General features: G+C 36.2%; 1 protein-coding gene across 1 annotated transcript in view; it reads left to right on the top strand.

The window, feature by feature from the left end:
• The window catches only part of TMEM117 (transmembrane protein 117), a 204,063-nt gene that overhangs the window by 120,037 nt on the left and 56,583 nt on the right, over positions 1 to 27,443 (top strand). The window contains exon 5 of the mRNA XM_065854241.2: positions 8,066 to 8,163. Coding sequence (XP_065710313.1) covers positions 8,066 to 8,163 — 98 coding nt within the window. The remainder of the gene's footprint in view (positions 1 to 8,065; positions 8,164 to 27,443) is intronic.

Genomic DNA, 27,443 nt, shown 5'->3' with positions numbered 1-27,443 from the left:
TACTACCTGCATTTTGCCTTAATATTTGCTTTCAGTGTGAACACATTTTGAACATCAGGGTAGCAGAGGCTACCTATTTGCTCATCACATGCTGGCTCAATTCTTTCTGCAGTGCTTTGCTTTGTAGCTACATGAACAAGATTCATAGACTGAAATAAAGGATAAATTGCAAAAGGGTCTGATTCTGTAGCTACATGAGACGAGGAGTCCTGAAGGCTTATTCTTACTCAAGGCACTTGATGTGCTTTTTGCATTAAATCAGTGAATAAAACCTGTAACACTGGCTAAAATTAAAGCACTGGTAGATCTGAGACTAAAAATGGGCACTCCCCTTTGATATCTTTAATCAATAGTCTACCATGCAAAAGTAAAACAATGCATCTTTGACATCATTCCCTAGAGAGCTCTTCATTTTAAATCTCAAAACCACAGAAATATATCCTGTGGAAACCTGAGTCAAGCACCTAGGCAAGTACCTCTGTATCTGGTATTTGCATTGGCTGACTCTGCTCACCAGATTGGATACCCTTTTGTGATATGACTTGTCAGTTCTTGACAATCCTTTGCTTGGTTCCCTCCAGGACTTGGAGAGTTGAGCAGGGAAAAATTTAATGAAATATAACAAAGGAAAGTGTAAAGTCTTACATCTGGATAGGAACAACCCCAGGTTCCAGTACAAGTTGGGGAATGATCTATTAGAGAGCAGTGTAGGGGAAAGGGACCTGGGGGTCCTGGTGGACAGCAGGATGACCATGAGCCAGCACTGTGCCCTTGTGGCCAGGAAGGCCAATGGCATCCTGGGGTGTATTAGAAGCGGGGTGGTTAGTAGATCGAGAGAGGTTCTCCTTCCCCTCTACTCTGCCCTGGTGAGACCACACCTTGAATATTGTGTCCAGTTCTGGGCCTCTCAGTTCAAGAACGACAGGGAACTGCTGGAGAGAGTCCAGCACAGGGCAACAAAGATGATTAAGGGCGTGGAGCATCTCCCAAGGGAGCTGGGTCTCTTTAGCTTGGAGGAGACTAAGGGGTGACCTCATTAATGTTTACAAATATATAAAGGGTGAGTGTCATGAGGATGGAGCTAGGCTCTTCTCAGTGACAACCAATGATAGGACAAGGGGTAATGGGTTCAAATTGGAACACAAGAGGTTCCCCTTAAATTTGGGAAGAAACTTCTTCTCAGTGAGGATGACAGAACACTGGAACAGGCTGCCCAGGGGGTTGTGGAGTCTCCTTCGCTGGAGACATTCAAAACTCGCCTGGACACATTCCTGTGTAACCTCATCTAGGTGTTCCTGCTCCAGCAGGGGAATTGGACTAAATGATCTTTTGAGGTCCCTTCCAATCCCTTACATTCTGTGATTCTTTGATTCTGTGAATATGGCCCTTTGCCTGTGATGAACCCTCATTTCTAATGAGCCATCACACATTTCATTAACTTAGTTAATGACACTTTGATGAGAAACACTGAGAAATGTAGGAAACAAAGTTGAGATTCATATTACCAGACTTCCAGTGTCACCAGTGTGAACATTTGAGCAGGTTCTGTTTTAGAGTGAAGAGAAATAGGTACATCTTTACAACCGAACCCATTTTGAAATGAACTGTGTCCCAGAAATGTTTTTTTCTCCTCGCTACCTATTAAAATATTCTGCATTGGTTTAGATGCGTATGGCATATGTGCACCAAACACAGCATGACTTGGGTCTCTTTTACCAAAACTACTAAGCTCCCTAAACGAATAAAGCAAACTCCTGCCATGTCAGCTTAAGATGGAACTGAGTTGAATGCCTTGAATAAAGATCACGGTGTGGCTTTATGCCCTATACTTTGTAATACATGGTATTACCCAGATCTCTGCTTCTGCATTTATGACACTAATAGGGTAAAGCAAGAAGAAAGAATTTTCTGAAACATGGTATCGGTGGTTATATAAACAGCAAGTGCTTGCCACGTAGCAGTCAGTGTGTTTTTGTTGCATATATACAGTGATTTCTGTGCACAGTAGAGACATGAAACATGATAGGAAATGAGGTGGTGTAGTTTGGGATGTTTTTTTTGCTAAAGCCCTACTTCAGTTGTACAATTGTTCCTAAACAGTTATTGATATTTATAAAGTGTCAAGGAATTTCCACTTAAAATAAAATTATTATTCTTTTTTTGTTTGTTTCAGATTGATTTTAAAAAAACCCCAATCTATTCAGGAGTTATTTCTGCTGATATTTAAATACAAAGTATAATTTCTAGAATAACTTAGATAGACCTAAAATAATTGCAGTCCAGATTTCTCCTTAACTCACCTTTTGATATTTAAAGAAGTTTTTCACCACAAAGTGATTGTGGGCTAGACACTGGCTATATGGAGCATTCTGTCCTAACTGGAATTGGAAAATGAAAGGAAGTGCTGACAGGGGAGACTTTTCTAAACTTGATTCTAAAATACATATATTTTTAGTTATTCATCTCTTGTTCCTGAGTTGTTATCCCTGCATGGGTTGTGACTATGGCAGAAACTGCTATGATAATATTCAAAAACCAAATCAAGATCTGCAGGCTAAAAAAGAAGAGGATTTCTTCTTCCTCAGTGGGTGAAGAAATAAATTTGCATGGGTCAGTAAAGATGGCAATAATTAATATAACCCCCTTGGTTCTTTAACTGGTAGAAATTCGGATATAAGACTGTGCATGTGTGCAAATGCAGGGGATCGGGAGAGTAAGAGCTTGTAACATTCTGGAAACGTTATTGGTTGGAAATGTGCAAATGCACAAAATAATACTGAGGGCTATTGAAGAAGCGACAAAAGTGAACCATAATATTATTTATCATTCATATTAATCACTGAATTGTGACAGGAAGTTAGTGTTGTTTTTCAGGATTTACCTATTGTTAAAACAATACATGTTAGTAAGACAAGAACAATGTGTTGGCTCTGATTAAAATGAGAAAACAATTAAAGAGTAGATTGAAGGGCCCATATTTTATCTTTGTGATTGCTGTTGTTTTGAAAATGCAAATATAAAAAAAAATAGCACAAGCTTGAATGATTTCAGGGTAGTAACAAAACTGCATTAAGAATGTTTGAAAATCTAAGAAGCAGACAAAACTACTTTAAAATCTAGCAGCATATTTACAGCTGACTATTAATATAATCTTGAAAAATATCATCCTCCTTATAGATCAGTAAGCTCAAGCACAAATATTTGTTACGTTTCCAAACATTTACACATTTAGTATATTTCAAAATGCAGCAGAGTGGATTAAAATAAATTAACAGTTATTTCTGAAGGATGTATAATGAAGTTTTTGATACTTCTGTTCAACTGCCAAAACAATTTTATAATTAAAGAAGGCATTTAATATTATCATTGTGTAAGCCATGGGAGTTTTGGTGTATGATCCACAGAAGATATTTTTTTCCCTAACATCCACACAAAAAAGCATAAAAGCATTTTCCATATAGGTTACTTTTGTACATCAAGTGAACAGCTCTACAGTTATTAAATATCTCAAAGAAGATGATGACAAAAATGATGGATAGAAGCTTTTAATGACTGAATACTAAATGTTTCCCTGGTTTGGTAGATGATTACCGTGGTAGTACTTGAAGACTAAGATATGATAAAGAATTGATGTGTAGTTAGCAGGACACCTATATATAGCTCTTACCTAAAAGGACATAACAACAAAGCAAAGGGAGTGTATGCACTCAGCCATATATTATACATTACCTCTCATCGGCTTCACACTGACTTCAGGAAACATAATTACTTTAACCTGATTTAGCCCCACTTGCTAGGAAAAAAAAAAAAAAAAGGTGTACATTTCAGAAACACATAAGCGGTGTTCAGTCTTTGCAAAAGATGTCAAGGGGTTCTTTTGATGTGGAACATTGTGCTGCATGAAACCACGTAACGTGTACACACCTGCCCCGGGAAACTGCCCTTGGACCTGCCCCGACACTGTGGCATCCCCATCAGTTAAATTCCTCAGTTGCAGGACTGCTACTTAGGAACTATTTAAAGACTGAGTTTCAAATTAAACTAATTTAATTCTACTGATGAAGAGGGTTATGGTTTAAAATAAGATATTTCAAAAATATAAAGTGATTAAAATAGAAAAAATGAACACTTAGTACTGGAGTCATGTACTTGACAGTGGCAGATATATGTATTTTGCCAAATGCAGAGTTACTCAGGCTATTCCATTTTCCAGCAATAGCACCATGATGTCTTGTCCTCCTGGCTGAGTAGTTGCATAGGAACAGCTTCTTTACTGATATGAAATATTGAAGTCCTTTGTCCATTAAACCTTTCACTGCTCATTCCTGTATAAAAATAATAAAAAAGATTTCAGAGTTCACCATTAGGTTTGTATTTCCAGGCTTTTCCTGTGGATCTTGGCTTCTACATTCTGTTAAATGCTGGTAGGCTGTTCTTACCCTGTTTTGAAGATTTGCGAATAAGAAATGGAAATCCTCCACTGAGTGTTGGTCTCTACTTAATGAGTGTTACAGCGTGGAATACATCACATCCTACGGAGCTTGTTCAGAGTCCATTTCTCTTTCAAGATACAGTTTCTGCAGTTGCTTATGTGCAGAAGTGCTATTATGAATCTATCCAGTGTACTTTTATACTTCTAGGTTTCTAAAATGCAATTTTTGCAGATAAAAACAGCTTGGCCAGCAGCTCATGCCCCATTAGTTTTCCAGGAGTTATCAGTTTGCGCTCTGAAGGTGACAGCATAGTTCCTACTAGTGAAGAATTTGGAAGATACTTTGAAAGTGTGACCAAAGTATTAGGTCACCTTTTTTAATGTTTTTTTTTTTTTGACTTTTTTTTTAAATAAAGTTTCACTTGCAGTTAACTTATTAATTGAAAAGATACTTAGCCTTACCTGAAACTCCCACTGCATATATTGGCTCTGCTGGAAAGGATCCTGTTGACATACAACACAGCATCGTTTGACATGACTGTCTAGGGCAGAGAGATCTAAAGTGTGTGCTGAGCATCCTGAGCAATACATTCAAAGAACAACTACACAGAAGGAGTAAGCAATCCTTAAGGACCCTTATTTTTCCATTTAGTATATCTCAGATGCCTTAGGTATCCTACTGTTTGTTGGGTTTTTTTTGAAGCTTTTATGATTTTGCTTTCTGCAAAATTTGCTTTTGCTTTTTTGTCTGGGTCAGTTACATGCTCTGAACACGACTTTGAGTCCTGGGTTCTTTCTTCTGTAAGATATGACATAGTTTTCCAAATTATTGTAGAATGTCATATCATTTAATTTTCTGCAACAAAATTGTGAATCATTACATTTTGATACCCATTTAATGATAGTAATATTCCTTTTTAAAAGCATTATAATTATCTTCATATTTAATGTGAGGTGAATGATATGAATAGTTAATAAAATTTTTGTTGTTTGTTTTTTGGTTTTGTTTTTTTTTTTTTTTTGGTAAAGTGAAATTTAAGATACCATGATATATTACAATATATTGCAAGGCATACTCATTTTTTATGATAGTATTTTGCTGTGGCACATGTGTAACTTAAAAAACCAGAGAATGTGTATTTTGCAGTTTGTGCACTTTAATAAACTGTAAACATTTCTCTCATGAGGCACTAAATAAAATGAGAGTACACAGTCATTATATGTAGGGGCCATTCCTTTCCAAATTGAAGCAGTGTAATTAATTGATTAAAGTATATCACATCTTTTAGTTCAAGAAAAAAAACCATTGCTTAATTACTTTGTAAGTGGCTTTCCCTGTTTTACCTTGGTTCTGTAGGATGCTTGCATACATAGAATTACTAAGTGATCAATTGTTCTTTATTCCTGAGTATCCACAGTATTTTCAAATATAGTTGACTAAAAAAGAGAGAAAAGTTTTCTGGCCAGTAATTGCATTGTGAAATACAAAGAGAGGGGGAAAAAATGCACACTTATGCATCTCTTTATGCTAAGTTGTGCAAATTAAATTAAAATTTATATTTTTTTCCTTTTTATAAAAACATCATTATCATTCTAATAGCAGCAATGAGGTTTTGATGTTCCTATCTAAAAGTTATTTGCACGATATGACAGTGTTGAGTGCTTTTCTCCCATGAACTGTTTTCCACAGTGACTGTCCTTGACCAAACCAGAAAATGAATTTGATTTCTCTAATGCTAAAGGTAATTGGATTTCCCTTTATGGAATGCATCCTTTTAATGACTGTCTTTGCTTCAGCCAATTTAGCTGCAACCAACCTGACATTGATCTGGTGATATGACTTTAAATAAATGCCAAATCTGGGAGATGAAAGACCAACTGTCTGATATCAGAAAGAACATTTCCTGCCTCATCTTGCCATTTTCCTCAGAAAATGTCTCCTTCTTGAATGTCATTCTTATGAAACATGCTACTCTAATAATTGGTCACACAGCAGCAGATTGCATCCTTCTACCAAATGCAATAAGTATTTCCCAGAAAGTGTCTGGAGAAAATATTTTGAAAATGGAATAAAAACTCTCAAAATATCTGTTCTTCTTTGCAAATGTTCATTACTATGTAGACTCTTCCTCAGAGAAAAAGGTATTACTGAAGTAGTGGATTAAATCCTCACAGAGGCCTTTTTCAGCATTAAATATTTATCAAAATATTTATTAGATACTAGGGATCTTTTAAAAAAAGTATCATAGTATGCTGATCGGAAAAAATATTTACCTGTATAAAACAATTAGGAAAGATGATATTTCAGGGTATAATCTGTTCTTTCTTCAGGCTAGACTTAATGGAATCATAAAATCCTAGATTGTGTTTTTCTATTTATTTAACGTATTCATTATTCTTTGGCCCGAGTCCCAAACGGAATTTGAACCAAAATTTAGAAGCTGAATGTAGTTTGTATGGAGTATTAATTTAATCATGGGCCATGTGTTCTTTTTGATAAACATTGCCAATGTCATTGATTGAAAGTGATAGCTCACACTCTGGATAGTAAACTGGATTTTAAAAACTCTGTATATCAAAATAAATGTAGTGGGAAAAAAAAAAAAAGAATTATTGACTTCAGTTTGAAGTTACTTCTGGAATCTTATGAAGAGTTATTTTCAGAATAATCAAAACAGTTCATAATTTTCCACTGCATACTAATACCAGTGACGGATAGTAAGAATTTGTTTTACTTATCTGAATTTTTAAGCAGGTGCTTACCCCTGTTTCTTTTATCTGTTCAATTATTTCTTAATCTCTACATATGGGTAGGTTTTTTACTCTTCTGGATGTTTTACACAGTGGAACTGATGAGTTTCCTGTAATATAACTTTCAGTGCTTCTTAGTACAGTTCCTTAAAGTAAATGGATATGAAAACACAGGACCCCAAAGATGCAAGCGCCTAAGGGTATTCACCTCCCTCATTTAGCTGAAAGTCATTTTTAATACTTTCGTGTTCCACCCAGATGCAGTGCATGCATATGAGTCTCTGGACAGAGAAACAGATGGTCTCTTTAGATACGAATTACGAAAATGAGAATAAATATTTCATACTTTTAAAATTTTGTGCAAGTTTTAAGAGACTTTGTGTCTCTATTCCCAAGTGTGCTTTTATTACTGATACCAGGAAGTGCGAAGATATTATAAATGGCATATAGTGCTTAATTCACAGTCTTGCACTCCCTGGCTGCAGCTCTGATTTCAAGAGTGGAGATTCTGCTGATGCTGTTCTCACAGCAGTGAATCCACCCACCCAGGCTGGACTGGAAACCTTTATAGCCATAGGGAACCGTACCTTATGGACAGTAGTTTTTTGTAACTTTTAGACTAGTTCCTCTTCTTATCTTTGGATCTCCACAGGTTTCCTTGTTCCTTAAGGAGCTGTGTGCACTTCTAGTGGCAGCATATGTACGCCAATATACTTTGATTGTGGATAACACTGGAGATACTATTTTTCTACTGTCTAACTATTAAAATTATCAGAACTGAAGCAGGTGTGTCATACGTAAAAGAAAGTGTTCGTAAAGTCCACGTTAGTATTTCTTTTGTGACACCAGTTTAACTGTGTATTATTTCTTCTTTCCCTGTAGGTCACTGATATGATGCTTCAGGACAAACCCTATCCAGACTGGGGAAAGTCTGCCAGAGCTTTCTGGAAGAAAGGAAACATTAGGATCATTTTATTCTGGTAGGAAAATAGTAGAATCAAATTATTGGAAATGAACCGTTTACAGGACATCCAAAAATATATCTTCTAATTGTCTGCGACAGTAAGAAATATAAATGGAATATATGGCTGGAAAAAAGGAAACTTAGTCTAACAAAAAATTAAACATTACAAAAGTTGTACATGAGTGAGCAATTCCTAATCAGAATAGTTGGTATAAAAATATAATTTCAGAGTGGGTTTCTACTGCTTTTTTTATATCTTTGACGCTTTTTATAACTGAGTTGCAAAATTTTTGCCATGTGTGATAATATTTAGGTGTCCCATTGTCAGTCCTTGTAATTACATTAAGTTGATGTGTCCTTTTGTGACCTCGAAATTAATTATAGCAATTTTTTTAATAACACGTTAATGGGATTTCAAATGGTGAGTCTTCTTCAGATTATTAAGAAAAATATTTAAAAATCAATGGGAAAAATTGTGAGGCGTAAGCATTTATTTGATGCCAAATGTAGCCTCTTCCAGGTAAATTGTAATTGTTAAAACAGAAAACAAATTGTAACAGGAAAAAATGGAAGATGGAAAATGTGTAGTGTAAGAAGCAGTCTGAAGACCTTATAGCTGAAGATGAAACTGCAAAGATTTTTTTCAACTACATTTGAAGCAGAAAACCTCGTGAAAACATCAGTAGATGTGCTGTTTTTTGAAGAGTACATTTAGAAGGAATTGTTACAGAGAAGTTGAAAGATTTATTTACATGGCTTCTGCTACAGAAAATTGAATGAAGTATCTATACTTTTCAAGCAGTAAAAATAAGATATTGTATTCAATTGAGGCAATTAAAGGAAATTATAAGAGAAGACTAAAAAGAAAGCAGAATCAGATGGCTGGCTGCGAACAAGGTTTATAAGGAACTGAAGGGTCTGAGCTGATGCAAATTTTACTAGCATTTAATTGCCTATTGAAAAACTGAATGTTAAAATTTGGCTGCTGTTTTTTCATGGTGGTGGTGGTTGCTTTTGTTCTTGTTGATTTTTTGCTTTTCCAACAAACTAGAATTATCATACTAGCCTGTAAGTCTGAGTTCAGTGTTAGCTAAATGGATTGAATACATCATCAATAATAGAATCATGAGCAAAACTCTAGATTAAATTTTCCTAAAAGAAGCCAGCATAGCTTTGCTGAAAGAAAACCTTCTCTGATGTGTTAGAACTCTTTGAACATGTCATCAAAATAATGGATGAGGAAGAAATGCTTGATCTAATTTATTTGGACTTTCAAAAGGCTTTTGACAAGGTTCTTTACTGAAGGCAATTAAGAAAAATAGTAAGCCCCATGGAGTGTGCTGAACTTTTACGAATCAGCTCAGAAACGTGCAATGAAAGATATAATAAGATAATAATTCTCTGCTACATTGATAAGAAAGGGGAGTCCCATTATTTAATGTTAGAAGTAGTATTCAGTATTTGTATACATCATATATATTAGTGACATGACAGAATTTAAAGATGAAGTAAATAATTCAACAAATGATAGCATAAAAGAGGGATCTTAGAAAAGCCATTTGAAAAAAATAACATGACTGAACAGTTGAGTTATGGAGGATGTGGGGCTCAAACACCTCCTTGCCATCATTGCGGGAAGTGTTGAGGAAGATTCTGTCTCAGTGTGCTGGGCTGGGCAAAAAGTAGCACAGCTGAATAACAGAATGCTCAGACAGGTACCAAGTGAGCTAGCAATGATTACAGTCACTTGGTTCAGTCAGCAAAAACCTCAGTCTAGAACATCATTGATTTTTTTTTTTTTTTTTTTTTTTTATCATTGTCTGAAGAATACCCTTGTCTGAAAGACTGGAAATGAGGTTAGTTAGGAGTCATGAGAAAACTTAATTAAACAAATATACTGGAAGAATGGAAAAAAGGGTTAAAAGCAAGGTGACATGATAGGAAGATTTCAAATGTACATGCTAGACAGGGAGAACAATAAAACACTACTGAAGGTACTTAAATGTTTTTATGAGAGAGGTTTTGACTTCTTGCAGTGCGAAATGTTATAAATTCATGTTTTCTTTCAAATAATATTCATATCAACAAATCCTACCAAAAGTTTAAAAGGGAGATAAAGTAAAAAATGATGGTTCTTTTAAAGCATGACTCACATACTAAAGGATATGCTTAATGGGGATTTCAAAAACCTAAAGGGTGACATAAGTGCTTTTATTTTTAGCTTTGAGCAGAGAAATAAAATGGCCCTGGGCAACAGCCGACATTCTGTAGAGACATTATTTAGATAGCACACCTCAGACATCACTAAAAGTGGACTTTTTTCACCCTTATAAGTAGGAAAAATAGAATGGGGAGTTAAAGTATTGATAATGTTTTCATGATAATGTGGGGTATTTGTATTTCATTTCTTGTTGCTTAAACAGTGTGATTTGAACAGCCTCATATTTGAAATATCCTAAATGAAGCATCCTCAATAGTTTGTCCTGCACAGTCCATTTATTCAGGACATTTCCTAGTGGCACACCTGTTCAGCAGAGATAGTATAATACAGTGTACTCTCTTTTAATAATTCCAAATATAGATATGTGATGCATAAAGTACTTAACATAACAAAAAAATTTAAATACACACTGGAGCTGCTTTTCTGTTAATGTCATTTTTATTTTCAGGTTTACTTTGTAAAATTAGAAAATGTTTATGAAAGTAGCAAAGACAGATGGATTGTCATTGGGATGAAGGCACCAACCATTTGTTTATAACAGTTGATCATGTGACTGCTTTGTGTTTCTCATTTGGAAATATTTTCAGCTCTCCAATGCAACTAATTAGCGAAGGTTTTCATTTAGCTTATCAACTCCTGTTTTAAATCATTCTCTGAAAACATTGGTAGCAGCTGGTGGTTGGTTGCTCCTGAGGATTCTGGCTGCCTTTTGAATGTCTTCTCAACATAACTCTTCCACAAACATCTCAGCTAGCTCAAAAATGTCTGTTTGCTATTTGCCTTTGTCTAGCCCATCGCTCAGGAGTTCATTGAAGTGCCTTCTACTTTTTTTTACAGTGAGGAGCTCTCTTTTCTTTTTTTTTTTTTTCTTTTTATAAAAAGGTCTGCATTTTGGTAATTTCCAGCTCTGCTCATTGCTAATTTCACCATCGAGAGGCACCTTTGCGTAATGCTGTTACCATCTATGTTATATTGCATAGTGATACAATGCCAACAAAAACACACTTTCTTGCACATTTAAGAAAGCATACTGTCAACACGGCTTTTAGAAAGCAATGAAGTATCTGGAACCCCAGGTGAATTAGTAGGATGGTGCAGACATGTTTGTGGGTTACAAAAGAAAGATAACCCACAGAGAGTTAAATATCTGCACCACATGGCAGTCAGATGGGGCTGCGGTAAAGAGACAACTGTCTCCAGTGCTCTGGGGTTACCACCACTACTGCAAAGTAACAAGCATGAACTGAAATAGGCTGATTTATATTTTTTGGATGTGTTGATAATTTGGCTATTTTAGGAGAGACAATTTTTATATGACATGAGAGAAGTGACATTTGAAAGAACCAACAAGAATACAAGGTTCTCCAATTAAGCCAAATAAAGATCTTGGACAAGACTGATGACAAGCTGATAGCAGTAGCTAGTGATAAGTTAAATAAATAGGATGATATAGAACAGTAGTTATTTTTAATGTTGGATATTGGAGGAAGCAGAGAGAGAAGTACAATGTGAGAAAATTTCTTATTTTGCAAATAATTTTTATTCCCCTGGAACATAAGTCCAATCTACACAAAAGGTCTCTTTTTATAAGGATTTTTTTGTAAGGAAACCACTTGTTAAGACAGAAGAAAGACAAGTAAATGCATTAAAAATTAACTACAAATGGAAGAGAATAATGTTAAGTGTGTTCATGAAAAATTACTTTAAACCAATTTATTAAATAGTTATGGGGTGTCTGGTTTTGTTGTATTTATATTATTTTTCCAAGTGAACAAACCTGTGCAATATTGAGCTTTCTAGATGGTACACCAAGCTTTTCTGAGAGCATAAGGCTCTTACACATCTGCACAGGAGCGAGCTCTCACCAGAATTGCATGGAGGTGTTGTTGTTAAAGGCAGCAAATGCTAACGCCACAGTATGAGCTCAGGTTATATAGTTGTCACCTGTATTAACATACAGGTCTCTGCCACTGAGGCCTGTGGTTGTCCTCTGCCTAGTTTGTGCCTGAAATCACCATCTCCTTGTTACAGTGTCTTCCACAGTGACCCACCACATCCTGTGAAGAATCACCCGGACATCTCTTGAGTTGTGTGTGTGGTTTGGTTAATAGGCAAGACCTGAAAACTCTCTCTTGACAAACTGTTCCAATATTAATTGTCCTCAAAACTTTCCTAATAGAGGATGGGGGAGATTATAGTGAGCAAGACATAAAGTTCTTCATGTGAACTTTTAGCTATAGGGGAAAAAAAAACCACCAACAAAAAGAAATGAGTTTACTGGAGGAAGAGAAGAGAGCTGCTGAGGTTCGTGTCACCAGGGAAGATAAAATTGAAATTCAAAGGTAGATTATCAAATGGTGGAGTGTAGAGATAACAGTGGATTGTGCAGCTGAATATTGATTGCAGGCAGGGTGACAGAATAATATATACAAGCTGAATGTTTGAATATGCAAGTAGCAGGCTGGAATCCATTTCCATGGTGTCCCTGGGTAGACATTCATTGTACATGTACACAATAATCAGTCTTAGAATGATAGAATCATTTAGGTTGGAAAAGACCTTTACGATCGTCAAGTCCAATCATTAATAATGTGTCTTTGACATAGGACTCATGTCTGAAATAATACAAAGAACATGCCAACATAGAGAAGAAATAAAGTAATATGGAGAATTGTAAATTTGTGATTCCCTACGTGTGCTGTGTTTGACTTTGCAAACTAAATAATCTTCTTTTAGTATGTGTTTCCATAAGCTCTCTCTAGCTTTCTTTAATAAAAAGTAAAACCACACATGCTTAGAAATGTATGTTAGTAATCACAATACTTTGATTCAGCAAGTTAGTAACAGAGGTTTGAAAGCTTTTATTCAAATTGATTTTTCAGAGTTGCTACAGAGTACTAATTCATGCACATATGTTGTGTTTATAGAGGATTGTGTTAAACTTGGGTTTGTGTAGGATTCTTAATTGGAAAATATTTTATACCCTGGAAGTAGAGGAAGGTTCTTTATGAGATAAATAGCCATGTCTTCCATACAGAAATAAAACTTTGCTTCTTTAAGAGATTTTATATTATGCACAGCTTTGAGTGTTCAGTTTCATAAGTTATATTTCCTTGTTCTGTACTTTCATGGTCAAGATAAATGCATACTGAACAATTATGTTCTTTTCACATATGTGAATATAGTTCATTCGTTTCAAAAGACAACTTCTTAAAACATCAATTGTTTTCATTATAGCCTGCGCTTATAAAAGCTAATTAGACATTATAGCTTTGTCAACCTAAATGGTATACTAACCCCCAAAAAACAAACCTTTCATTAAATTTGACTTTTTGCAATGCAGTCCCACAAATACAACTGCAGGAAACAAGAAAATAATTGTATCTATGATATACATGCATATACATACACATACATTATTCTCTTCTTATTATGGAGGTTTTTATTCTTACATATTTAAATAACTTCTCTTGTGATAAGATGCTGACTACTGAATGGAAACCTGGAATAATCTAGAAGGTGAGGCAGATTTCCTGGTAAATAGTATAAATAGTATAAAAAACCCATAAAAATATTTGACAATATTATTGCTCTCAATAAATCACAGAATGGTTGGTATTGGAAGGGACCTCTGGATATCACCTAGTGTAACTCACCTGCTAAAGCAGGTTCACCTAGAGCAGATTGCACAGGAATACGTCCAGGTGGGTTTTGGATGTCTCCAGAGAAGGAGACTCCACAACCTCTCTGGGCAGCCTGTTCTGGTGCTCTGGTACCCTCAAAGTAAAGAAGTTTCTTGTCATATTTAGATGGAACCTCTTGTGTTTCAGTCTGTGCTCATTGCCCTTCATCTTATCATTGGGCACCACAGAAAAGAGTCCTGTCCCATCCTCTTGACATCCACCCTTGAGATATTTATGAACATTGATAAGATCCTCTCTCAGCCTTCTCTTCTCCAGGCTGAACAGACTCAGCTCTCTTAGTCTTTCCTCTTAAGGAAGATACTCCAGCCCCTTAATCATCTTTGTAGCCCTCTGCTGGGCTCTTTCCAGTAATTCCTGGAGAACCCAGAACTGGATACAGTACTCCAGATGCGGCCTCACCAGGGCAGAGTAGAGGAGGAGAAGAACTTCCCTTGACCTGCTGGTCACAGTCTTCTTAATGCACCCTAAAATACTGTTGGCCTTCTGGGCCACAAGGGCACATTGTTGATTCATGGTCAACTTGTTGTCGACCAGAACTCCAAGGTCCTTCTCTGCAGTGCTGCTTTCCAGCAGGTCAACCCCCAACCTGTACTGGTGCCTGGGGTTATTCCTCCCCAGGTACAGGACCCTACACTTGCCCTTGCTGAATTTCATCAGGTTCTTCTCTGCCCAGTCCTCCAGCCTGTCCAGATCTCACTGAATGGCAGCACAGCCTGCTGGTGTATCAGACCTCCCTCCCAGTATGGTACCATCAGCAAATTTGTTTTATCCTTATGCTGTAAACAAAGTGAATAACTTCAATTTGGATAAGAGAGACAGTAAATAAATTCTGTACTATTTCTTTTTTGTCTCAATGGAAAATATTCACTAAGGTCCTCCATAGAGGATTTATAGTGGGTAATCTGAGTACTAATCTGGACAGACATTGTTAAATATATTCTGAGATGATAAGTCTGTCCATGAATACTTATTATTATATTTAGTCTGGTACTCAAGATGTATGATTACCATTTGTCAAGAGATGACTAAAATGTTTTTTATAGCATTTATTTAACTTCTGTGCTTAATATTATTGGTAAACAATGCTGTAATATTACAATTGCTTAACATGGAAAAATGTTGAAAATCAATCAGCATAATACAGACTACTGGACTTTCATTAAAATGGCAGTTGTTTAAGGTTTCTGCCTATTTTTACTTTTCATTTAACCATTTGAGAATAGTGTATATATATGAAAATATTGTATTATCTGAAATAATCGCACAAAATTTATTGTTCAAACCTATGTTTGATCCTGTACAAACTCTCTGTTTCATCTCTTAAGGAATACTTTTCCATTTTGATAGCAAAGTGCTTTTACAGAGTCTAGTGTGGAAAGTAACTGGTCAAGACCCACCAGAATTGTTGGAGCTTGACAACCACATGAGTCAGACCCATTTTGGGGACTTCATACATCAAGACTACAGTGTCAGCAATTTAGGTTTCTCCTATCTATCCGCTCTCCCCATTGAATATTCTTTTCAGCTGGAAGCATTACTCAGTCCTCTTCTAAGATGCTCTTACCTCCTCACTGATTTCCAGTACAACCACCCATTCTGGTCCCTGGGGGAACACATCTGTCCTTTTCCTTCCTCCCTTTCTCCTTCTCTCCAACATAGTAGCAGCCCAATATTCTGCCAATGTGTGCAGAAGCAGGAGAGAAAGGGCAAGGCAGACCTGGAGCTCTGTGCCAGCCGTGGGGTAGTTGGCTTCCAAGATAGCTTTCACTACTCTAACATCATGGCCTGTCTCAACCTTTCCCTGGCTTTTCTAGGAAAATCCAAGGAGATAGGAGGACCTTCGGGAATGCAGTCAGTCCACAGGCCACCCATGTGGCCACATGTTATTCACGGACTAGTAATGCACTGCACGAGAGATAGATGCTTTGCATGACTTTACTTATACATGAGCAGAGAGAACATATCCATATGTGAAGGGGTGTGCGTGAAAGTCTCCCATCTGTCTCACCTATCAAGAAAGAAATTTGTATCTTGTCTATGCCAGTCTAAATTTGGAAAGGCTGTATCATGTATTTTTTCCCACTCTATTTGTGACGGGAAGAATAGTGAGACAAATCATTCCTCACCTCACTTCTCTTCTCAGAAGGGAAAGCATTCAAGGGAGACAAAATCAAGTTTAGGGAACTCTGAGATCTCAAACTGAAAAAAAAAAATACTATAATTGTTGCTTTAGTATGAAGAGTAGGTGTGCTGTTTATCTTGTTCAAGTAACATACAGTGGTCTCATCCTGTTTATTTTTTTCTGATGGAGACTCCTACAGATCAAACAAAAACTATATGTTGTTTCTTACTTGCATTTGAAAGAGTAAGAGAAGGGTTGACAGGGGGAGAGTGAGTGTAGCGTGGCAGCTTTCCTCTGGTGTGAAGCAGGACACGTATGCACATCCACACGTGCAACCACACACTTGAGACAGCAATAGAGTGGAAGAAGGGAGATCCTCACACCAGTGCACAAGCACCATCCCTCCATTAAGTTCTAGTCTGGAAGCACTTCATATCATGGGGTGTAAAAAAAAATTAAATAATTAATAGAGCAATCTGGCTGTAAGAGTCACACTGAAGAGAGAAAACGATCATCCATTAGCAATAGTGAGGTTTTGAGTTGGGCCCATACGCTTGAGTTTCACCCTTGATTTGGCTTTACATTCTTTGAAGTGCTGTAGTACATATGTATTTTATAGCACATTTTTTCAGTTCCTGAGCCTGTTTAAGCTTTTTGAGTTATATTTGGTATCTACTTGCAATTCAATATCTGATAGCCTGTTAGAAAAAAAGGCTGTTTTTATTCCTACATAATTGCTAGAACCCTAAGTATAGCACTCATAATTGGATGGATACGGCAACCCATCCTCACCTCTTTTAAAAAGTACGTTTTATTCTATCCTTGCTAGTGAGCAAGAGGTATATCATGAACAATTACTAAAAATATCTTAGCCAATATGTGGCTTTAACAAAACTTCTTAAAGTGCAGTGTCTGCAGTGTTTCAGTAATGATGGTACTTCCAAGTGAAATACTTTCACAAAATCACATCCTATGCCAAAAACTGAAGAGCTCTAATTCTTAGATTAAAATTTTCCTTAGCAGGTTTCAAAAGTTCTTTCTTTGAAACAGGCAGCTGCGATCCACAGTTCAGGCACAGGGCCAGTGTAGAAGGGATGTTGCAGCAAGTCCTCTTTTAGCACCTTCTCTCCACTTTCCGCAGAATTTTTGCTGAGCTGGGGACACCTCTGCCTCCACTCAGGCCCCGTGAAAGATTTTCCAGGAGGAAAGCAGAATCACTGATGTGGTTGCTTGTTCTGTCAGTGCCCTCTTTCCGCTTAAGTGCCCTCCCTTCCTTCCTCTTCCACAGTATAAATCCATTTGTTATTAGCGAAAATGTCTTTATATATCATTAGCATTTACAGGTAGCCTAGGCCTCATTCTAGGTCTGGTAGGATGAGTATAGCTGTCAGATAATATGCATTATGTGATCATGTAGACAGAAAAAAATGCTGGAAGTTAAACTATAAAAATATAAAATCAGATAATTGTGACAACCACTCCGAGACAGAAGTTCCAAGTGTGACAATTAGATCAGCATGCATACCGTAGACTATTATTCACAGAACAGAAGGATAAATTTTGGATTATGAAGGTAGAAATTCCCTGTCTTGCATCCAGTGTGCAGATGCCTGGCAGAATCATAGCTCTGAATGTGGTCAGTTCAACTTACTCTCAAGTCTCTTTGGGGAAGCTTTGAAGAATCCATCGAATAAAGTCACGCTGCAAGGAGACGATTCAGCCTCACCCAGTGATTTTGTGCAAGACGTGCACTCTGAAAGCCCACAGAGTTCACTGGAGTCAGAAAATGAGTGCTTCAGCTGCTTATGCTCACAGCCAGAGTTCATAGACTTTGTCATGGCTAGATTCCAAAAATCAATTCAGTTTTGTAAAAGAAATGTGATGATTAAAGCAATTAAATTATGTCCCTTCCTGGAATGCTAGAGTAGTTTTTAAAAATTGTATTTCTCCATATTGGCATGTTGAAATTTGTGCCTTAGAATTCACTGATGTACTTAGCTGAACTCCTGACTCATCATCGTTCTCATATTCTCATATTTCCCATAAATATTGAATATTTACACATTCTGGACTGGAAAGCCCGTTTGAATACACAAAACTATCATGGCAAAGACTGCAAGAAAGGCTGATCATATCAAGCCGTCTTTGACTTTCGGATCCATGTGAGGAACCCATTCTGAAACTGATTTGTGCCCAATGAAATCAGTTTGGAAACTGTTTTTAGGGCCTGTGGATTTCATATGTAACTACAAGCACTACCACAGTGAAACTGTTCCACCGACACCGATGGCATTTTTTTAACAGGGAGGACTGAGAACACTCACCCTGAGTACACTTTGGATGAGATTGTTAGTCTTCCACTGGTTTCAGGAGGACATAGCAGTTGTCATTCATTGAATGCCCAATTTAAAAAGTTTTATTCATCTTGACTTCCTGATAGTCCTTGATGACATGATTACTGCTGTGTCTTGGGCATCAACAGAAATTTCCAAATAAAATTTAGGAAAACTGCATTGTATCAACTTGTTCTGCTGGTGCAAACAGGCAAACAAATGACGAGAGTATAATGATGTTTCCAGTGAAATCACAACTTATCCAAAGTGCTGCACAGGACTAGAATTGGGCTGTACTGATGCTGAGTTACTTTCTAACTGGTGACGATTTAAAAGATGAAAAAAAATAGCTTGTTACATCCAAATTCAGTCATTTAGGGCTTACATAAAAATGAGACTCTGTCTTTTGCAAGGATTAGACTTAAAAGAGGAGCAGGAATTATTATTTAAATGCTACCAGACTTCATCCCCTATCCCATTCTGTCCCTTTCAGGTTCTTATACCCTATGGCCACTGTCAGAATAGAACCATTTCAAAAAAATGAAAACTTAATTAAAAATGATCTTTCAGGATGTGCTTAACACAACTATAAATATGTATGTACATCTAATTAATTAGTCCTTGTATAAAACCTCCATTTACAGGTAAGGAGCATTTATTTTGTTTCTTACTTGCTTTTCTATTTAAAAAAATCAATATGGTTGTAAAATCAAAAGGATTTGCCAACAGCATAATGAGAATATTGTGGCTATATTTTCATTTTAAATAATTGCATGTTTTCTGTCTGCAACTGTGACAGTAAAAAAAAAGCAATGTCTAAAACAAAGGGTATATTAAATTGTCAATAAAATCACAGCAAAAGGTTGTTAAAAAATGGTGCCCTGCAGGGCTTTTGCTTATACATACATAATGTGTATTTTGATACTTCAGCATCTTTTCTGGATTATTTTTTTTACAACACAGAAAATCATGTTAGCAGTTAAGTCCTTACAATAACAAATACCACTTAAGTTTCAGAACATACATATTTCAGGTACTTTGTCCAGCAAGAATTTATTCTGATGAACATAATTAATTCATCATTCTGACTAATCAAAGTCAAAGGCTTCAGTGAATAATGTGTAAAGAAATATACTATTAAAACAGTACTAAACATTTTTCATCTTTTCCAATTCTTTACCTACTGAAATGAACAATCTTTTCCTTGAAGAAAAAACACCTTGACTGCAGTTTACTGTTGTTTACTTTCTATTACTGATTGTGTGCATTGGTGAGCTGAGTGCTGCTCCTCATGCAGACAAAGAATAAGTCCTTCTGGATTGCAATGGAAAGGGCATCAGCCCTTTTTGTCTGTGACAGCCAAAAGGGTAAGGCAAAACCAGTGTCAACAGTTGGAAAAAAATCTATTCATTCTCGAGAAAAGCCCATATTTTTGGAAGCTTTGTTTCTCATACTCTAGTTTGCTGCTTCCCCATTTCTTTTTCATACACTACAAGAATCCACTAGTTCTGCCACAAAGTAATTTAAATTTAATTTCATTAAGTAAAGCATATCTTACAATTGGAAAGGTAGAGAACAAAGGCCAAGAAATTGTCAAAATACTACATTAAAATAGAGGAGGTTTTCATTTCAGTTTTGTGACCTATTATGGCAATTTTAGTTTATTCAAAGATATGATGAAAATAAAAAGAAAGTATTTCTTATTTTGAAGATACTACATGCAGCTTTCTCTCAGTGTTGAAGAACCATTCTTTTTGAGATTCTGTGACTGTGTTAGCTCCAGTGCAAGCTCCTTGGCCTTTCTGCTTTTTCATAAACTGGTAAACTGCACGACATGCAAAATACACAGGATATTTTTCTCTTATCCTTTTCCTTCTTATTCTGCTTGGTTAGTTATGTTTTATTTAGATGGGTTGATTTTAATTTTTATGTGAATTTATACATAATTGTTGGAACTTTGAATAATGAAGTGTCCTAAGGCTTCTCTACTATAAACTGAAACAGATAATACATTTAAAAGCTTTAGTAAATTAATTTCCTTTAAACAACTACCCAGGGCCATTGTTTCAAAATGAACAGCTATTAAAAATGCACTCATTTGAGCCCTCTATTTTACTGGTATTGTGCAGCACAAGTGACATCTCTGCCCCAGGAACATAACTGTGTGGAATTTCTACTTCAAAAAGAAACATGGCACAGAAATCTGTAAAGTCTCTCGTCTACAAATGCATATTTATTGCTCACAGAAGTAGCACATTGGTAAAAAAATGGCCCTTGATACATACTCAGCTTTTGGTTATTTGTATGTTTTGACCTGATCTCATTTACTAAATATTCAAGACCCGTTGGCATAGAGCAGGAAACATCAGTCTTGGCCAAGGAAATAGAGTGAGGCATGCTTTCAGTGACAGTAAACAAGCCTGGAAATATCTTATTTGCCTTTTGAATGATACATTGAGCTGAAAGACTTTGAATTTAGGTGGGAAACAATCATCTTTGAACAAATTTCAGATGGAGAATCTGGAGAAAGGCAGCACATGCAATGGCAATGCCATTTAAAGTTTTCAGGATGAAAGTTCTCTCAAAGGCAGTCCCAGATTTCTTGTCTAAGCTTCTCTGCAATCACATGAATTCTAACATAGTCATGCTTAGAAAATTTATAAATAAAGTGTGATATGAAATTAAATGTTTCCCAGGGATTTTTCTGATGTCAGATACAAGCTTGACCAAGCTGCATGAACATAAATCTGTTATAAGGATGTGTATTATGAATGTAGAAATTTTTTATTCAAACTGTGGTACAAATTATTTTAGTTTTAATGTCGTAAGTAATAAAGGTTTAAGATAGTCCCTAGTTTTCAAATTAGCACGGAAGCCAGACAACGCTTAAGAACATCTTCAGGATTGTGTCCTCAGGGTGGCTTACTTAAGATTTGAGATGCCTCAATTTAAATATGCTTATCTTTAATAGCTTGAACAAAAAAAAGTTTTGGTACACAGTAGAATAATTTACACTTTACAACATTATCTTGGTTTGAATAAGACCTTAAGAACATTTAGCTTTTCCCCTTGTGTGAAGCTAAATTGATAAAATTATCTGAACTTCTTTGTTTTATTTTTATGGAATTTAAAAATGTTTATTTTACCCCAAAGCAAACCAATTTACAAGATGCAAGCACAGATGAAAGCATCTGGTATGTGATAACAATATTTCAAAGAAGGATTGTGTTATGTTTCAGAAAGGTAGGATTTTGTACTTAGAATTAAACTTCTGTTAAAGTCTTCAGCAGAGTTTATCAACCCATTTTATTATTTCCAGCTCTTCCTACCTGAAACATTTCTGTGAAGTGGTATTTTGGTGTCTTCAGTTGGAAGTACTGCTTTCTTCTTGTGCCACAAGATATTTCAGTGACTATAGTATATTTTGGCTGGTTTCAAGAAGCATACACTCTCTTTTAATCTATACACAACCTCAATTAGTGTTCAGGTCAGTAAGTGGGAAGACATTTATGGAATCAATCATTTTGGGTTAAGGAGTACACATACTGCAAGTATACTAATGGAATGGAAATAATGCCTGGAACATCTCCAGAACGGTCACAGTCTCAATGGAGCAATTAAATATGTATGAAGAATGTTTGCAGTGAAGTTCAAACACATCAGCCTGAGGCTTATATTTTTGGTTTAATTTATTCACAGCCTTTCTGTGTACTGCTGCTTGATGGTCCAAAACCACTTCTGCACACTGCCTTCTGCATCATCTATGTATCCACTGACTGACAGATACAGTGACAGATGCTATTTTTAATCACCATCTCAGGAGCAAGGAGTCGAATCTGTAGGAGAAATGTGCAGTGTTAATGTTCAGGTTAACAGTTTCTATTCATTAATAGATTTGACATCATTCATGGTATGGGAAGTAGTCTTCAGAATTAATTTAGATAGTGTTTGAGTATTTAGGAAACCTTCTTAGCTTGAATGTGCTGGCATTATTAGGTCTCGAAATTAGAGTATTGCATCATATGGCCTGTATTCCATATCTTCATATCACTGTTTTTATCCTTCATGAAAGACATGTTTGTACTATAGCTAGAGGCTGCTTTTTTTCATGTCATCAAGAATATCAGTGCTTATATTTCCTGATAATTATAATTTTTTACAAAATGTATAAAGGAATACATGCTGTTTTCAAGGTTGGTAATTGTTTGCTTTCTCTACTGTTTTCGATAATAAATAAAACCAAACCATTTGGGGCTTTGTGAAGACAGTTTGTTTCTTTTGATGGGTTTCAGTTCTGCAATTTGTCACTGATCAGAAAGCGCCAGCATATTAGCTGATTCATCCATTATCAATTCATAAACTGTGAGTAAGCGGGATTGTGATATAACCAAACTTAGAGCTATTGTCAAAGCAACTGAGCAAATACAGCCTTTCAAAGGGATTCCTGGTAATGTAACTCCTTGTGAAAGATGTACAGGTATCTCCTGTGTGAAAACACCAGCATCTCAACATGTTCTTTAAGCAATAACATTAGTGGAATGAGAGCTTGTGATCCAGTAATGGTACACACTACTGGTGGATAATAGCAGAGTGAATCAAAAGCGTTTGTGTAAAGTAAACACTGAGCTAAAGCCAGAAATGTGCTTTTCTTTCTTTATCTAGTTTCAAAGCATTGAAGGTATTGAAGCAAAACTTACTTTCTAGTGACACTGTAATCATCTTATTAAAAGTGATGCAGTTGTGAGACCTCAAAGCTCCCAATCTTTCTTCTTCTGGTCTGGAGACATATTCCTGTTTATATCCCCAGTTAAATCCATAACTGCTAATAATATCAATAGTGTTTACAAAAAAAAAATGCTACTAATATGACCTCTATTACTGCAGGTGTCTGCAATATGTCATGGAATAGCCCCCAAATCATATGATTTTCTAGAGAAGCAGAATTAATTCAAGACGTTCAGTTCAGGCATAGGATAAGCAATCCTGCTGATGTTGCAAAAGCAAAGAAGCCTCTGTGCTTGTGAACGGTTGTGGTCAATGGCTTTTGGTATCCTCTTTAACCACAAGATGATTGACTTATCCTAGTGAAAAAGAACATCTGCATAAGTATATAGAAATAAGCACTGGGCCTTCATCTTTTTGAAATCTATGGTAAAAGCCCAGTAGTCTTCAATGAAACTTTAATACTCTTTTAGGTACTGATAGCTTTTCTTTTCGCTTAGTTGTAGGGGACATTTTTCCCCACAGTATTTAATAAGGTCCATTGCATCCGTACAAATAGATTTCTGAAGCATACAATGACAGGTACGCTCTTTGATTAGTCTAGTCTTAAACACTTTCTTTCCTCACCTTTGATAATATTTCCCTCTTGCAACTTCTGTATTTCTTTCTTCACAGTGTTAGTTCATATTTTCTCATTATTCAATAAGCAGAATTCTGGCACTTGGTGCATGTTTCTCTCTGTGTTTTTTTTTTTTTTGTTTCCACTTCATCAAGGTCCTTCTTCCATTCATTTATTGAGTTTTGCTATTGACTTGGTTTTTTTTCTTAAAGGCTTATTTTCTGATTTTGAGTAATAATAATAGTCTTAGGATATATATATCGTTATGATTCTTGTATCAGAACTCTGATTGGATTATTTCTTACGATATGTGGGCAAATAGTCTGGCTTTGTGGGTGTCAGAAGTTGCATGCTTACCTTGCATAGTGCAGTGCTCTAAACTGTAAAGTATCTTCTGACAGCAGGTTGTGCCTCACAATAGCAAGATTAGATTAATAAAGGAAGCTGACACTAAGTTCTAGGTATGTGTAGTCAGAAAGTGATGCATAGGAAAAATGCGTTACCCTTCCTGGAAAATAAGTCATAGTCAAAATATTCATACCTTACCCATATGAATTTATCGTACTATCCTATATTATTATTTTAAGCATCTGAATGTAAAAAAATTTCCCTTGAACTTTACCTACATCAGATTTGTGGGGATTGCACTACTCCAGAAAATTAGACCATTTAAATATTATTCACTGGGTACCGATTTAGCATATTAGATTAAGACACGAGATCAAGTTGTGTCATAAGCTCTTTTCCTGGACCACATGAAAATTTCACATATTTTAACCGTCTGTTCATCTTGTCGAGCCATCTTAGTATGCTCATTATTGTGTTTTCTGATTAGTTTGAAAAGAGAGACAGTTTAAATATTTTTAGGAGACACGAACCACTACTTTCTAACGCCGTTATTCAACTTACCTCCTCACTTCTATTATTGTAGTTTTTAAGATAATTCAGGCTACCTGGATATCTGCAATGAGGTGACTTGCTATGATTGAGGTAATTCCTAGCACAAGGACAAAACCAGAGCTCCTTGAACTCAGAGAGGCAGCATTCAGCTTCGCTTTCTCTCCCTGCAAAAGCAGAAGGAGAAAGAAGTTATTATCCCATCTGCTTGTAGATGATGCTGTCTAAGGTCTGAGATTTGGGTTGTTTCAGGAACCTTTACACTTTGTGACACAGCTGTGCTCCTTAGGACATCTACTGCCTACTGGGGCTCAGTATTGTCATTCTCTTTGCAACATGGGCAGACTGGATGAGCATTAATAAGACTCTGCTTTGGGAGCAGGTGTGACTGTATTATAAAACAAACCAAAAATTAAATAATAATTTCAACTTGCTACATTTAATTATTTTTTTCAGTAATAAATGACTAAAATGAAACAATCATTAGCAGGCCTTGAGTTATAAGAAGAATAGGCTTAACAAATAAAAAAGCATGATGACATAAGTAGAAAACTCTTGGAGATGTTTTGAAACATTTTATTTATAAAGAGCTCCTAGGGCAGTGTTTTCACTTGTGAATGAAATTAATGGAAAGGTCCAAGGTGGAGAAGCTGTCAACACAGCAGGCACACATTGCCAGTATAGTGTGTTAAGCAGGAGCTGAGATTTTAAGCATCTTTTACCTGTTGTAGGGCAAAAGTTTGTTGCAAACTTCTTGACATTATAAGCTGTTCTGTTGTCATATTTCTAGAAGAGATTTGAGGACATTTGTCTACATGGTAATTCTAGCTGGAAAATAGTCTTGGTATTTCAAACTGAATTATGAAAACCTTTTTTTTTTTTTTCCCCTTAAGAAATACATGGTCTATACATTGTCTTTGAATTATGCTTTGTAACCAAAAACTTTCATGTGCTTAGTTCTTCTTGTTTGAGTAAAGGAACAGAGCCTTTGCTAGTGTCATTCATTACAGAGCCACAAGTCCTGTCTTTTGAACCTGTTTGATGCAAATGGAATTCCAGAAATCTAAATAGAATTAATTGTGTTTTGTCCCAGCATTTAGATTTATGCAAATTCACAGAAGCTATCATTTGATTGACAGAGAAACTGGTAACAGCATTAGTCAGTGGAAGCTTTGTTTACATTTATTCTATGATGCGTCATTTTCTCAAGAACTTGTGCGCTATATTATATCCCATGCTGAATCCAGCTGTGGACTTCTTGCTTAGAGGACAGCTGGCTGCAGAGGAGATGTGGCATTCTGGAATTACTGTCTGTAGCACGACTGGTGGTTACCCCAGTACTGTGTAAGCCGTCTCTGAAGCCACCTTTAAATGTTGAATGATGTGCATCTATAAGCAGTAATTGGTTATAGGATTTGTGAACACTTTTTGAAGTAAAAAACCAGCTAGTCTAGTATAGTATTTCACGATACTTAGGGGGTTTTAAATGTGAAGTCTCTTCCCCCCTAAATAGACCATAAAAATACCTCCACTGCGAAGTGAAGACCTGCTTTAATTTAGTGAAGGTAGCCACTGCCACAGATGCAATAGATTTCCCTTTTTTAGTAGACTTTGATAGAGTTATCAGCCCAGGAATCTCTGTGATAGATTGTCAGTAATGGCTGGAAAAGCTGAGGAATGATTGTAAATCTCATTCACCTAGGTCTCCTAGCTAGAAATGACAGCTATTTTCAAGGCTCTCAGGAAGAACATAAAGCCAAAAAACTCAGTGAAGAACTCACCAAATTAATTTAATATCATCTCTGTACAGTGATGGAATGACATAAGAGAAAACAGAAGACAATGCTACCAAAGTTAATAAAAATGACTAAACAAAACTTTCTGAGAGACTATACCAAATCCCATAAGCTGTCCTCTATTTTACAGCCTTTATGAAATGGATGTAATTATTTGCTCTGCAGAGGTCTAAAAATTTAGCTGATTCTAGTCTCTCCAGTGGCTGTTGATCAAAGAAGCCAAGTGCATCCATCTGTTCCAAATGCTGATTTGTTTCAAAGTCCCATCAACAATACAAAGGTTCCCTGTTTTGAGAGAAAGTGAGGCACGGGAAAATATAGCCCTTCCAAAAGTATTCCTCCAGCTGTTCTCTGTAGGCGACTGCTAGAGACTGATTGAGCAATCATATAAGTGATGGGGAGACAGCCTGTAGGCTTTTATGCTTGTCAAACACATATGCTGAAGTATTTTACAGGAAGAAAAGGATCATATAGCTGTAAAACTGGACAGGACTCAAATCAGCATTGGGTAAATTAAATATCTATTTAGTCATGAAGTATTATAATTTAAGTGGTATAATCATGCAGGCAAAGCAAAAATTGATGTAGTAGGTGGGTTTCTGGAAGGTAAACGGAGTGGATACCTAGCATAACCTAAATGTGACCCCTTATTCTGGCAGCCTACCTATTCCATGGGTAAGAGAAAAGGGCTGTCCCCAGCTTGTAGCCTGGCTCTGGTGAAAGAGCTACCTTGATGTATAGGCATAAGGTGGGATGTTGACGAACTGTCTTTAATGCTACCAGATGGTTATAACCCTAAAGGAGATCCACAAGAGAAGACTGTAGGAGAAGTGACAAATGCCACTGATTAAACTCCAGAAGAAATTAAAACCGATGCCTTTT

This window comes from Patagioenas fasciata, chromosome 1 (genome assembly GCF_037038585.1).
Source record: "Patagioenas fasciata isolate bPatFas1 chromosome 1, bPatFas1.hap1, whole genome shotgun sequence".
In the NCBI taxonomy this organism is placed as follows: Eukaryota; Metazoa; Chordata; class Aves; order Columbiformes; family Columbidae; genus Patagioenas; species Patagioenas fasciata.
The sequence above is the reverse complement of the archived record's forward strand: the minus strand, read 5'-3'. Positions and strand labels throughout refer to the sequence as shown.